At 47.4% G+C, this 13,076-nt stretch overlaps 1 protein-coding gene across 6 annotated transcripts in view; it reads right to left on the bottom strand.

Moving 5' to 3' along the window:
• CUNH1orf226 (chromosome unknown C1orf226 homolog) overlaps positions 1–13,076 on the bottom strand; it is a 97,295-nt gene that overhangs the window by 22,900 nt on the left and 61,319 nt on the right. For 3 of the 6 annotated variants that reach the window (XM_017881543.1, XM_017881548.1, XM_017881557.1), the window contains 2 exons: positions 9,712–9,878; positions 7,904–8,080 (listed from right to left, as the gene is read on the bottom strand). In XM_017881543.1, coding sequence (XP_017737032.1) covers positions 7,904–8,080; positions 9,712–9,878 — 344 coding nt within the window. Of the gene's footprint in view, positions 1–494; positions 2,584–4,119; positions 7,845–7,903; positions 8,081–9,711; positions 9,879–13,076 lie in introns of those variants that run through there. The other 3 variants (XM_017881603.1, XM_017881573.1, XM_017881566.1) reach the window with 3 other exon arrangements.

Here is a 13,076-nt window from a genome sequence, read left to right as displayed (position 1 = left end):
CACACACATGCACATGTACACATACACACGCACGGTGCTCCATCCCTGCTTAGAGAACTCCTTCAGCACCTAGTATGGCATATGCCATGTTGGAGGTGGAAGGGGGCACACTCTTTTCTCATCCCGTCTTCTAAAAAACAAAACCAAAACTGATCTATTGACCCACTGGCTAAGAACAGTGTCACAACGAAGCCCATATAATCTTTCTCCCTCCCCCACTCACCCAAAAGTAGTGAGAAATAGGAAGCACTACACATGGCTTTTTAAATTAGTGATGCAGCTGTCATCAAGCCACTCTGTAGGTGGCAGCTTCTTTCCCTGTCTTCCCTTTTTATTTGCCATGGCAGACATCTAGGACCATGATTCATACCACATACTACCAGGACCACCTGGTAGGGGTTAAACATTTGCTGACTGACTCATGAGAAGGCCTCCTCCAACCAGCCCAGAAGGGCTGAGGTGAACAGTTTGTGGCACCCTCATCAATTTCCAACCTTCTCATGGCAGAGCAGCCAGCAGCGATGCATTCAGCATGCTTGAGGCCCAGTGGTGTCAACATCTCTGTTCTTGGTGAGCAATCCTTATGTGGAGATGAAACTCAGTGGGAGGAGACAGGGGCAACCAGACCAGGACCCTGGTTTGAAGAAACTGAGTTAGAAGGCCAATACCAGTGTTCACACATACGTGATTCTCGTGCAAAGAAGTGAATAAAGGGTTCTCCAGGGAGGGTTTCAGAAAGCCCCCGAAGAAAGGGAACTAATGAATTTTTATGGCCTGAATCAATGTAGCTTATGGGAAAAAGGGTGTTCTTGTACCAAAACCATGGTGTGGGTAAAGACAGAGCCAGGTGACTGGGGGCAGGAGAGGTGTGATGAGGATGCAGGAAGATGGATGGGGAGTCGAAAGCATTAGCTGATTCTCTTGCTCAGAAAACAAATGCTCAAATTTCTGAAGAGGAGTTTGCTCTGAAGAGATTCACATTTTTTTGAGGGAGTAAAGGGCAGTACTAACCTCACAGTTGGCCACCCCTGGCCAAGTGACCTGCTGGCCCAGGGTATGCCCCTCCCAGCAACCAGCACTCAGAGAATTACACTTGTGGATACAGTGGCTGCCTCCCTCTTGCCCAGATTGGAGGCCCTGACCTTGCCATTGACCCTGTTTCTAATTGAGTGGAGCCATAGGGGCATAATGCCTAAGGAATTTAAAGTAAATCTGTCCTCCATAAAGCTGCTACGGACAGAAGATATTTTGGTCAAGAAGTCAGACTCATTTTTTTGTCTCATATTAATTGAGAAAAGATCTGGGGAGGGGTGAGAACAGGTGTGATACAGTGAAATACATGTTTGGTCTTCATCCCTGTTTCCTGACATATAGCTCCCCAAACCTTGAGATATCCAGAGTGGTAAGAAAGTTTTTTGTATGCTTATTAGATGATTAGTGGTTGAGGAACCCCTGGAAGCTTCAGGATGGGGGCTGGTCACAGGAAAGACCAAGGTATGATTAGAGGGTTGGGACTTTTCAGTCCCACGCCCCAACCTCCAGGAGGGGAGGGGCTAAAAGTTAAACTAATCATCAGTGGCCAGTGATGTAATCAATCATGCCTACATAATAAAGCCTCCATTAAAAACTCAAAAGGACTGGATTAGGGGAGCTGCCAGGTTGAACATATGGAGGTTCCTGGAGGGTGGTGCACCTGGGGAGGGCATGGGAGCTCTAGCTGCCCTTTCTATGCATATCTTCCATCTGGTGTTCATTGGTATCCCTTATAATATCCTTTAAAATAAACCAGTAAATGTAGGTGTTTCCCTGAGTTCTGTGAGTTGCTCTAGCAAATCAGTTGAGTCCAAGAAGAGGGTAGAGGGAACACCAATTTATAGCCAATTGGTCAGAGGTGTAGGTGACAAACTATTACTTGTAATTGGTGTCTGAAATGGGGGAAAGTCTTGCAGGATTGAGCCCTCAAACTGTAGGATCTGATGCTGTTTCCAGGTGGATAGTTTCAGAATCAAACTGAGTTAGAGGACACTGCGTGTCCTTTGCAGAACTGCTTGCTTGCTTGGTGTGTGGGAAAAAGTCCCATACATTTGGTCACAGAAATATGTTGTGACAGTATAGCAGGAAGAAACTGGGTTTGTTTCTTCCTATATCAACTCAACAGGGAAAGAAATGTCAATAATATTTTAATCTGGATGTCAGACGGTGGGTGGCTATTAAGGTTTTCTCCTCCTTGGAAAGGGAGGCACGGAGAAATTTCAGCTGGGGATCCCCCAAATCTATTTGGTTCTAAGGAACAGGACAACTGCTGTGGGAAGCCCACAGATAAGCCTCAGAGAAGGGTAAGCTTAATCTTGCACTTATGAGTACCGTTACTTATCCCAACAAAGAATGTCATCGAAAGGAACCTACTGAGCAAATAAAATTACTAAATTATTCATCTTCCATTTTCTTTGGAACCAAACCAAACAGAGAGAAATGTGGAAAAAAGTCTTTTGGTGATTATAAACAAAGAAAGTAGAGAATCCTACATATGTCTAACTGGCACTTATTGAGGGCTCCCTGCACACATACTGCAGTGTCAGTTTCTTTTCTTTCTTTCTTTTTTTTTTTTTTTTTTTGGAGACTCACTCTGTCACACAGGCTGGAGTGCAGTGGTGCAATCTCAGCTCACTGCAACCTCTGCCTCCTGGGTTCAAGCGATTCTCCTGCCTCATCCTCCCAAATAGCTGGAATTACCAGTGCCTGCCACCACGCCTGGCTAATTTTTGTATTTTTAGTAGAGATGGGGTTTCCCCATGTTGGCTGGCTGGTCTTGAACTCCTGACCTCAAGTGATCCACCTGCCTTGGCCTCCCAAAGCGCTGGGATTATAGGTGTGAGCCACTGCACCCAGCCCAGAGTCAGTTTCCTGTTTCCCAATCTGAACATCCCAACAGGACAGGCCATTCAAATGCACCAGACCAGGAGCTGGAGTGCTTGTCTGTTGGGTACTCCCTAGGCAACTGTAGACAACTCACTCCTCTCCAGACCTCAGTTTCTCCATCTGTCAACCAAGAGGACTGACTTGAGGATCAGACAGTCGATAATTCCACATCCAGGCTGACACCGTGGTCAGTACTAGAGGGAATTTGTTAATGGCTCAGTTCCCCATTGTGAAGTCAGAGAATTAGAATTGAGGGTGAAGGAAGAGTCCCCTCTTACAGAAGCCAGGAAAAAACTTGAAAGCTTGTTTTGCGGTTACCCAAGTACCAATGGTGGAGTACCAGCAATACCTAAAATAACACCCTTGAATTAATTGCTTCCCATCGCAGATCCACTGGCACCAAGTGCCATGAGAAAATGTTCCTTGTACCAGATTAAATGGGAGTTTTACCTCTGTAAAACCAGTTATACTATTTCAGGTATTTTCAAGCCCTGTGACTATGTGAGCACTCGCTGCTGCCACTGCCTGAGCCAGCACTAATGAGCCCTCTGCTTCTGCAGCTGTCAAAAGTGGTACTGGGCATAAGACTCAAACCCCATGCTGTGGCAGGTTGTGCTGCCGGAGAGCCCAAATCAGGCCACACTGAGACAAAATGGCCTGGACTTCTTTTAACTTTGAGGCGCAGTGTTTTATAACTATGTAGGCTTGAACTTGAAGCACTGAAATGAGGCAGCGTTATGTGAAGCCTTGGTTTGGGCAGTCTGCTACAGCCCTCTGTGCTTTGTTTCCCCATTCATACAACAGGGGCAGAGACCACCACCTCCTCCCCACCAGATGGGATATTTTTTGGATTTAGCACTTCTTTTCTTTCAAAGAATTAAGCCCCTTTCATAAACGTAGACCATATTTCTTTCTGGAAAGGTACAAATTAGTGTCTCCGTTGCAGAAGTGTGTTGTCTTTGGCAATGAATGCTGTACTTACATACTAAGTTAGTGATGTGGCACAGAGGGATGTGACACTAAGGCCATGCCCGGAGTGCCTGGGCTCAGATGTCCAGCTCTGCACTCTGGTCTCATCATGACACAAAAGTTCAGCCCTGCACCCTCCAGCTCTACACTGCTTCCCCAGACTGTGAAACCCACCCTCAACCCATCCAGCCACACCAGACCATCGGCCCCCTCACTCTCCAGCTTACTTGCCTGGACTCCAGCTCCTCCATCAGTAGTGAGGGCAGGGCCAGGCTGAAGTTAGGGAGTAGCAAGCACATGGAAATGGCAGTGGAGAGAACCAGAGCAATTTGCTCCCCCCCCACACACTGGACACAGAAGCAGAGGCAGGTGCCGCTGTCTCAGCATGCACATGGCAGGGACTTGGGCAGTGCACACCAGGGTTCTGGGGACTGGGAGAAGCCACAGGGACAGATGCTACATAGAGGGCCTTGAGTGGGGATGCGGAGTTTTGTTAGCACTGTTCCTCTAACTACAGCATACATGATTGCAAAGCATAAATAACCAATTCCTTGTTCCTGAACAAGCGGAAGTGGCAGCAGGTAGAGGAGAAATCTTTAAATAGCAATACTGAACTGTACTAACACTTTCCTCATGAACAAGGCCGGGAATTGGCAAACTGTGAACAGACCTGGCCTACTTAACTCTTGCCAATCAGCCACAGTGCCCAGATCAGTTCTGAGACTATGTCGGCCCAGCCCATGGCCATGCAGGTGCCAGCTACATCCCAGCTTCGATTTGAGGCTTAGCTCTACTCTCATTCACACCCTTGAACTTCTGGTCCACTTAAAAGCAGGAAGCTAGTGCAGCCAGGCAAGCCTCATGCTGGGTTGGAAGAGTGGTCAGAGGGACTTGGGTATTCACTATTTACACACTGAGGTCTAACCTGGAAACACTTAAGAGTCAGCTGAATACCACCTTTGCCCATATACCTTTAAGGTCAGGGCGGGCCCCCTCGAGACCAGCTCAGAACTAATTTAGGGTGAGGCTGGGAGAGGTCTTGCGGTCTTAAACCAAATCAGGACACTGTGAAGGAGACCTAAGCCTGGTCCCCATGGCAACAGCAGAACTAGACTGGCCTGTGGGAAGAAATGGGGGGTGGGGGTGGGGGAACATAAATAGTGCAACAAGTGACCTCAAGGGTACATTTGTCTGCAAGAAACTGTCTTTATCCTGAGATTTTTACCCAGGAACAACACAGGAGGATTTGGATGTTCTCCGAGAAAACTATTCCCACCTGAAAGGCTGAGGTCACAGTTTCACTCATTGGAATTCTGGGGACTGCTGATGGTTTAATAAAGACAGACAGAAGCCTTGCAGTTTGGTGGCAACAGAGTTTGACAGAACAAGTAAGAGCTGACCTCGTGCTGGAAACTGAAATCAGCCCCACCGGTGCAGAGAAACCAAGCTTGCTATACTTGGTCTATTTCAAATGTGTGAAAGACACCAAGACACCTATTAATCCAGCTACATCTTACAGAATTGCTTTTACCCAAGGATATGGACACTAATAAAAAGCCCTTGGATTAAACACTACAAAGAAAGTGGAAGAAAGAGCAGTGTGAAGAGAAACTTCTAACTGAAGCTCAGTTTAGGACCGAATCTGTCTGCAGGACAGGGGAGCTGAAAGCCAGCTGAAAGGTACAATATCCCTGCTGTGCTCCTGGACAGCAAAAGCAAGATGTGAACAGAAAGAAGGTAGTCAGAGACAGATAGGCATGGCAGACAGAGGTACAGGAGTATGTTCAAGAACCTATCAGATGATCCCAAGGTCCTGTCCTATCTGACAATTTTGGTAGCCTAAGACTCTCCCTAAAGTCATCTCACCACTGTGGGACACAGACGCACTATAGTGGCCTTTTGATCACCACACTGCTTGTACTGAGAGTCAAGCAGGGCAACTATATTCAACAGATTCCAAGTGAGTGAGAGGCTAAGGGTGCTCAGCCTGTGGACATGTCTAGAACTGAGAGAGGCTCATGAAGCAAATCCCTAATACCACACTCTTTCCTTCCCCTAGATTCATTGTCTTCTAGGAGACACGCAATTAAAACAGGGCCAGGGCAGGATTTCCCATGGAGACTGACACTTGATTCCATACCAGAAAATCACTCTTAGGGTTTCATCCTGACTGTGGTAGACCTGTGATAAGCTACATGTCTTGTTGCTTTGTAGACTGAATGCTTCCTTCCACCACCACAACACTCTTGTGTGGATTACACTTTTGCAAATAGTTTCTCTCCAGTACTCAGCAGTGACTTTGAATTCAAACGCCTCCTTGATAAAATCATATCATGAATATGCATCAAGCCCACTCCTATATAAATAATAATTACTTGGTAATTGATACGCTACAAAATAAAAGTTTTATGATCTGTATTCAATGGGAAACTTGTGGAAATGAAATGAGTCTGAGAATGGACCTGTGCTGGAGTGCTTAGTCTTTGTGCTCCTGTCAGCCGTCACACTAGGGAGAGGATTCTCAGACTGCCATGCCATCAATAATGATAGGAGATGGATTCTTTTATTTGACAAAGAGAAATGATTTTTTTCTCCAAATATAAGAAGCCATGAATGACATTCCCCCTCTCTGTTGCTGTTTTGAACACCTGCAAATCCTCCTAGCATCACAAGATATCCTTCTGTTTCAAGGTAAGACTTTTTAAAAAGACTCCAATAACTTGAGAGCTGTGTCCCATTGACTCTACTCTCCTGAAACCTGGATGTAAAAGTCATCCATGAGCCTTGCACCTCAGGCCCAGGTCAGGAGACTGTGTTACAAGTAGGTCTTCTTCAAACCCTGAGTCATAGCAGATCCTGTTATGGCCAGGTCGCCGCATGCCTCCTCAAGGTGGAAAGGTGGAAAGGATATCTCTGTCTGAATGATTCAGTCCACTCAAGAGCCAGGACAAGAGTAAGCAGAAGACATAACAGAGAGCAATAAGTGCTCCCTGGAGAAGTCTGCTCCCTGCTCCCCGCCATTCTAGAATGCAGAAAACCTAAGTGGTCAACAGTCTGGTCAAGCAAATTTAGAATGTTGATGCAGGCTGCCTTTCCAGATCCTTTACCAATTCTCCCAAGCCCCAACTGCCCCCTCTCCTAAGATCTTCATGCACTCATCAGGCCCTGACCCTGGCTCTCACCTCAGGATTCAGCCTTGGGTATGAATGAATGTCTTTACCATTCCCTGAGTGCCCGTGGTAGAGAGTAAGCTCAGACTCCTAAGTCCCAAGGAAGATGTGGACTACAGCGCCCTCTATAGAAAGCAAACAGGAGGAATCCCTGCTGAAAGCAGCAAGGGAAATCAGCTTACCCTCCCCTACAATGTAGCAGCAGCCCAACAAGTTTTTTGGGGCACAAACACCATCTTAATTCTGAGATCTAAGTCAATTCTTTTCATTACAGCTCAAATAATATACCTAATTCCTGTAAGTTAAATCCTACAATAATGAATTCCAATCAAATACTGCCTGGAATAAGTAGATCATAATGGAGACTGGGAAACTTGATATAGACATGGAGACTGGGATGCTAGGGGTAGTAGTCTTTTTACAACGGTGTTTGACACAAATTCATAGTTTAAGCTGTTTTAAGAGTGGTATCATAAAGCCCCAACTGTTCTGACTCCAAAGGCATCATTTTCCCGCCCCAAACATTAGGAAAATAAGGCAGGAAAGGAAGGGTGGAATTGTGTGCATCTTTTCCCTTGGTCAGTTCAAGTCATTAACAACATTCAGCCAAGCCAGCCAAGCCCAGCTCAGAGCAGGGGATACATGGGAAACCAAAATGTGCCTCTCCATTTCAACTGCATCCCCCATCTATCCCGCTCCCTCTCCCCAACAAGCAATGATTCAATAGCATGAGCAATTCCTTATGACTCCCTAGATTTTAAACCTGTCCTGAGCCCCTCGCTAGGGAAGGTGCATCAAGCCCATGAGAGTGGAGCCTGCGAAGTAGGGAGGAGGCTGAGGAGAACCTGGGCCACAGCCACTTGCGTCTGCTGCTGCTGCTGCTGGAGGAGCTGCTGGAGGAGTTGCATCTGGTGGTGAGTGGACAGCGGTGTCTCTGTGCCCAGGCCTGGAGGCTTCGAGGAAGAAGAAGGGAGCAGCATCCTGGGTGAGGCTGTCAGCATGGGCTCCTGGGGGTGCGAAACCTGGAGGGGAAGGAGAAGACAGGACATGACAAGTGGCAGGAGCCATCTTGAGGGGCCTCCCTCTCTTTGGCGTGCACTTGGGAGGTGTAAATTGGTGCATTTACAACCCATAAGCTGACAGCAGTGCATCTTCTATGAAAATGGGAGTAGAGGCCCAGGAAGGAAATGGTGTAGCTGCTTGGGCTGATACCACACAATCAGAAAATTGTATGGGGACACCTCGGTAACTGACCCCGCATGATGGGAGACTGATGGCTGATACTGCTCCATCTCTTGCCCCCCACTTCCAATGATACTCTGTCACTGAGTTCCTTGAGGTTCTAGACTTAGAAGAATCTATTTTAGAAAAACATAGCTTCCGTCCACCCTACCATGATAACAGGAAGGAGACAGCTTCAATCCTCTACTCTGCTGTGTCCTTAGGGCTCCCTCCTCCAGGGTCTGAGATGTTCCTTCTCCCTCGTTGGGAGAAGTTTGGAGTTGGGTCCTGGAAGAAGGGGCCAGGTGAGGGGGCTACCTCCTGCCCTCCACTGCCTCTGGTGAGAACCATCAACAAAGAAGTTTGGATCCTAAAATACATAATGATCTGGAGAGATCCTGTTAGATGAAAGAAGTTCCTGTGTCCTTCCCCCCTTTCCTTCTGTCTCCCTCTCTTGTGGACATTTTTATTACCAAGATGGCTTCTATGATTCATAGAGTTCAATGGCAGGGAAAGCCATTTTGTTTCAGGCAGTTCTGCTGTGGGGACTTCTTCAGACACACACAAGGAAGGCCCCCAGTGACACAGGGCTATTTCCATTGTAGAGGACAAACTGGTTCCAAAGGAAACCCCAGGCAGACAGTTTAGAACCGAACTGCCCTCCAAACCTCCATGTGAGATAAGATATGAATGTTGAAGAAAGAGAGGTGCCATGATATAAACTGCCTGGGAATCTAAGGGTAGAGCTATTGGTCAGTAATTTTGCTTCTGGGTTTAAAATATTTTTAATTAGGTTTGGCTTCAGGTTGGAATTTGGTCTCAAGTTCTTAGTTTCTTAATTGGATCACATTAGGAACCCCCAGAAGCCACAGTCATCTCACCTATATGATGTTAGGTTGGAGCTGATGATGACTAAGGTGGTCTTTCAGTTTCTAACATTCAGTGGGCCAATTTCCAGACTCCATAGTGCTATCTACAGGAATTATCAAAGGTACACCACCACTACTACAGGCAGAGGGGGCCCAAACTGACTTTGCTCTATCAGCTAAGCCACAGGGGAGTCTGTGTGTGTGTGTGTGTGTGTGTGTGTGCGCGCGCGCGCACGCCAGAGTGAGCCTTGCAAAATACTGTGCAAAGATGAGATGCTGTTAAGGGAAGAGGGTGCCAGGGAGTAGGAGATCAAATATTGGTGGGATTTGGGGAGGGCAATGTGTGTCAGGAATCAGCTCCACGGCATCCTGGCCTGCAGCAGCATCTAGTGTCCAGACCCTCTGGAAGTCAGACCCCCTGAAAGGCAGTGAAGCATGCTCTGGCACCGCCACTGTGCCATGGAGTGTCTCACTCGGAAGATGAGCCGGCAGGGGCTAGGAAGCGACTGATGACCTGAGGGCACACATGTGCAGATCACACAGATGGGCCATGTCCTGCCTACCTTGGAGCCTGTGTGGGACCCTCCTTCCTTCCCTACGGCATCTAGATCAGTCACTCCTCGGCTGAATTCCAGGACGTCATTCCCTGGGAGTGGGACCTCCACCGCATCGATGTCAGTCTCCTCCGCAGTGGCCGTGGAGGCCCTCTCGGCTCCAGTGAGCTGGCGGCCTGCAGGGACAACACGGGAGGGAGGGGAGAGAATGAAAACACCAAGAACAAAGTCCTCCTTTCCTAACACTTGAGCTTTCAGGCATGTCGAGCCTAGGGATGCCACTGGCTTTCACACATCTTTTCACTCAAGTACCTTAAAGTGCATTTCCAGCCAAGTAAGATGTTCTCTTCTTAGGATCTTTTCAAAGTCCAGAAACAAAAGCAGTACTTCCTCCAGCCTGGATGTAAAAGTTTTGCCAAGTACACAGGCCTATATTGGCAGGGTACACTGGAAGAAGGGGATGCTGGTCATCTCCATGTCATCGCAGCTCAGGAACGGAAGCAGCCAAGGGAAAGCGCCCTGGTCTGGGGGTCCAGAAATGAGGAGGTTGGGCTTCTAATGAACTGCTGGACAAGAAGCAAATCACTTCACTCTCTGGGCCCTGTTTCTTCAACTACAGAATTAGAGGCTCAGTTAGATAGACAGGTAGGGTTCCATGACTGAGGAATAAGGCAGGGAGATGTGAGGCTGCATTTTAACACATTATCAATCTCCCAGCCCTCAGAGCCTGATCCTCTCACTAAGAGTAGAAGCCAGGAAGAGGCCTGCAGGAAGTGGCACAGGGAGGAGGAGAGAGATGGGGTGGCTGCTTTTCCACGCTTCCTTATCCAATTTTTCCACTTTCCACATTTCTTCCTTTCCACTGAAGACAATGGCCATGTCTTTATTTAATATTTAAACACAGGCACAGCATACTGCTTAATACCAGTGTATGAAAGGCCTGCTATTTCTTATTTATCTTCCTTCCTTGATCCTATTTCTGGGATTCTATAAAAACACCTGACAACTCCTGGGCATTTCATAGGAAATATTTTCATTTTCTATATTTGCAATTAGGTTAATTACTGCTGTCTTTAAATAAGATTTTTCATGAGTTTTCAGATACCACGCACCAATTATAAAATGGAGCAGGTGGATGTAAAGCAGGAGATACAGAGCTGATGCCCCAGTGCTGAAGCTAGCCCAGGTAAGCGGGCCTTGGTCATCTGAGTGCCTGCCTTGTAGAACAAATTGTTCTAACAAGTTTTCCTATGCAAACCTACATGAGTCATCCAGGGAAACAAGCCTGGCATGTAGAAAGTAAACAGTGGGCTTGGTTTACTTCCTGGCTACTCCAGGAGCTGAGGAGACAGTCCTATGGAGGGCTGCAAAGGTGTTTAACAGAAAAGATGGTTCTGACTGCGGCTAATGGGGGCAGGGAAGGGGAAGCTCTCCTGCCCCTTGGTCAGTCAGTAGGCGGGGGAGCACTGGAAGCAGCCTGCTTTCTACCACACCCTGCACCCGGAAGTGACCATCTTGATGGTTGGGGGCTTAGCCTGAGAGATAAGAGGGTTGGTAGGTGGGTGTGCTGGGAACTAAGCATTTGGTTCTCCATGCCTGTACAGGAAAAAGCAGGGTGAAATTTCCGTTGGTGATCAGGAGAAGCTGGGCTCCTGCAGTGCTCTGTGCACTTAGCACATGATATTGGATGTGCCTGGCCATCAATCTTCCCTTATAGACTTGAGGCCAGGCTGTGTCTCATCCATGTTTCCTAAGAATGTTTCCCTGGCACAGAGAAAGTGTTCCATAAATACTGACAAAGGAAGTAGTGTAGTAACAGGGTAGCAAAACAGGAGAACAGGCTGCAGGAGAAGGCTGCTTATCTACTTCCCATCCCTGGAGATCCTAATAACGAAAACTAAGAAGCCCCAGACACAGAAGGTTTGGACAGGGCCTCTCCAGAAGCCCAGGTGGAATCAGAAAATCTCTCAGGTTTGGCCAGGCGCGGGGGCAGGGGCAGAGAGGGACAGAGGCAGGAAGTCCACTGCATGTCAGGCAATGCAAGTGGGAGGGACCTGCCCAGGAAGAGTCAGCATCCTATCTTGAGGGACTGAAAGCAGGTAATACCAAAACATTTTTGTTTGGGTGAGGGACAAAGGACAAGATGGAGGAAGGTGAACAAGAAGGCACAATCCATGTTGCTTCTGGGTTCTTCCTCACCAACTTTCCCTGTTGCTTCCGGATTCTTCCTCACCAACTTTCCCGTGCGTGGGAAAATGCAGCCCACACCCGGGAAGATGCAGATCAACTGAGCATGCTCCAGGTGACGTCAATCCGAACAGATCGAAACTTACCCGGCCACGCCTATGGAGACGCCCCTATCACGCCCTTATCCCGCCCACTGCCCTCCCCTTTCCAGTACCAATGCATAAAAGTCCACCAGCAGCAGGAGCCGGTGTGACTTCTTCGGCCCCCGCATTCGTGGACCGGAGATCCTCACCCGAGAGTGCTGGCGTGACTTCCCTGGCCCCCCCACACCTGAGGACCAGAGAACCTCACCCGAGAGTGTGTGCATATTTGCAATAAAGGGCTGCCGCTTTCTTATGTACTTTGGCCTCATGTTTAATTACTTAGCTCTCCTAAATTAAGTTACATTAAATTAAATTAAGACAATTTTCATCCTTTAAAATTTCACTATAGATATAGTATGGAGGATAGATCCAGAAGGAATGAGAGAAAGCAATACTCTAGGTGGAAAATATGAGGGCTTGAGTGAAGACAATGGCAATAATGTGGAGAAGAGACGGATTTGAAGATCTTTAGGGGGCAGAAATCACAGGTCTTGCTTGGCTGTGGTGGGGGCGGGGGTGGGGATATGTGCAGGATGAGTTTTAAAATATCTGATTCGGGTGACTGAGTGGAGAATAGTATCCTATAGGAAAAATCGAGAAGAAGCAGGATTGCAGGTAAGAGAATGAGTTCAGTTTTAAACCTGTTGACATTGTAAGACTCTGTGTAACAGTCAAGTAGAGATACCTATTAGGCTGTTGGGTATGTTATGGACTAAATGTTGGTGTTCATATGTGGAAGCCTTAGCTTCCAATGTAATAGCATTTGGAGATGAGCTTTTGGGAGGTAATTAGATCATAAGAATGCAGTCCTCATGATGGGATTCATGCCCTTGTGAGAAGGGATGTAGGAGATCCCTCTCTTTCCACCCTGTGAGAACACAGCAAAAAGGCAGCTGTTTGCAAGCCAGAAGAGAGTCCTCACTAGGAACCAAATTGGCTGGTACCTTAATCTTGGACTTCTCAGTCTCCAAAACTGTCAGAAATAAATGTTGTTTAAGCCATCCAATCTATTGCATCTTATTATGGCAAGCTGAGTAGATGACT

This window comes from Rhinopithecus bieti, unplaced genomic scaffold (assembly GCF_001698545.2).
Source record: "Rhinopithecus bieti isolate Rb0 unplaced genomic scaffold, ASM169854v2 scaffold_1348, whole genome shotgun sequence".
Lineage (NCBI taxonomy): Eukaryota > Metazoa > Chordata > Mammalia > Primates > Cercopithecidae > Rhinopithecus > Rhinopithecus bieti.
This window is presented reverse-complemented; position numbering and strand designations above follow the sequence as displayed.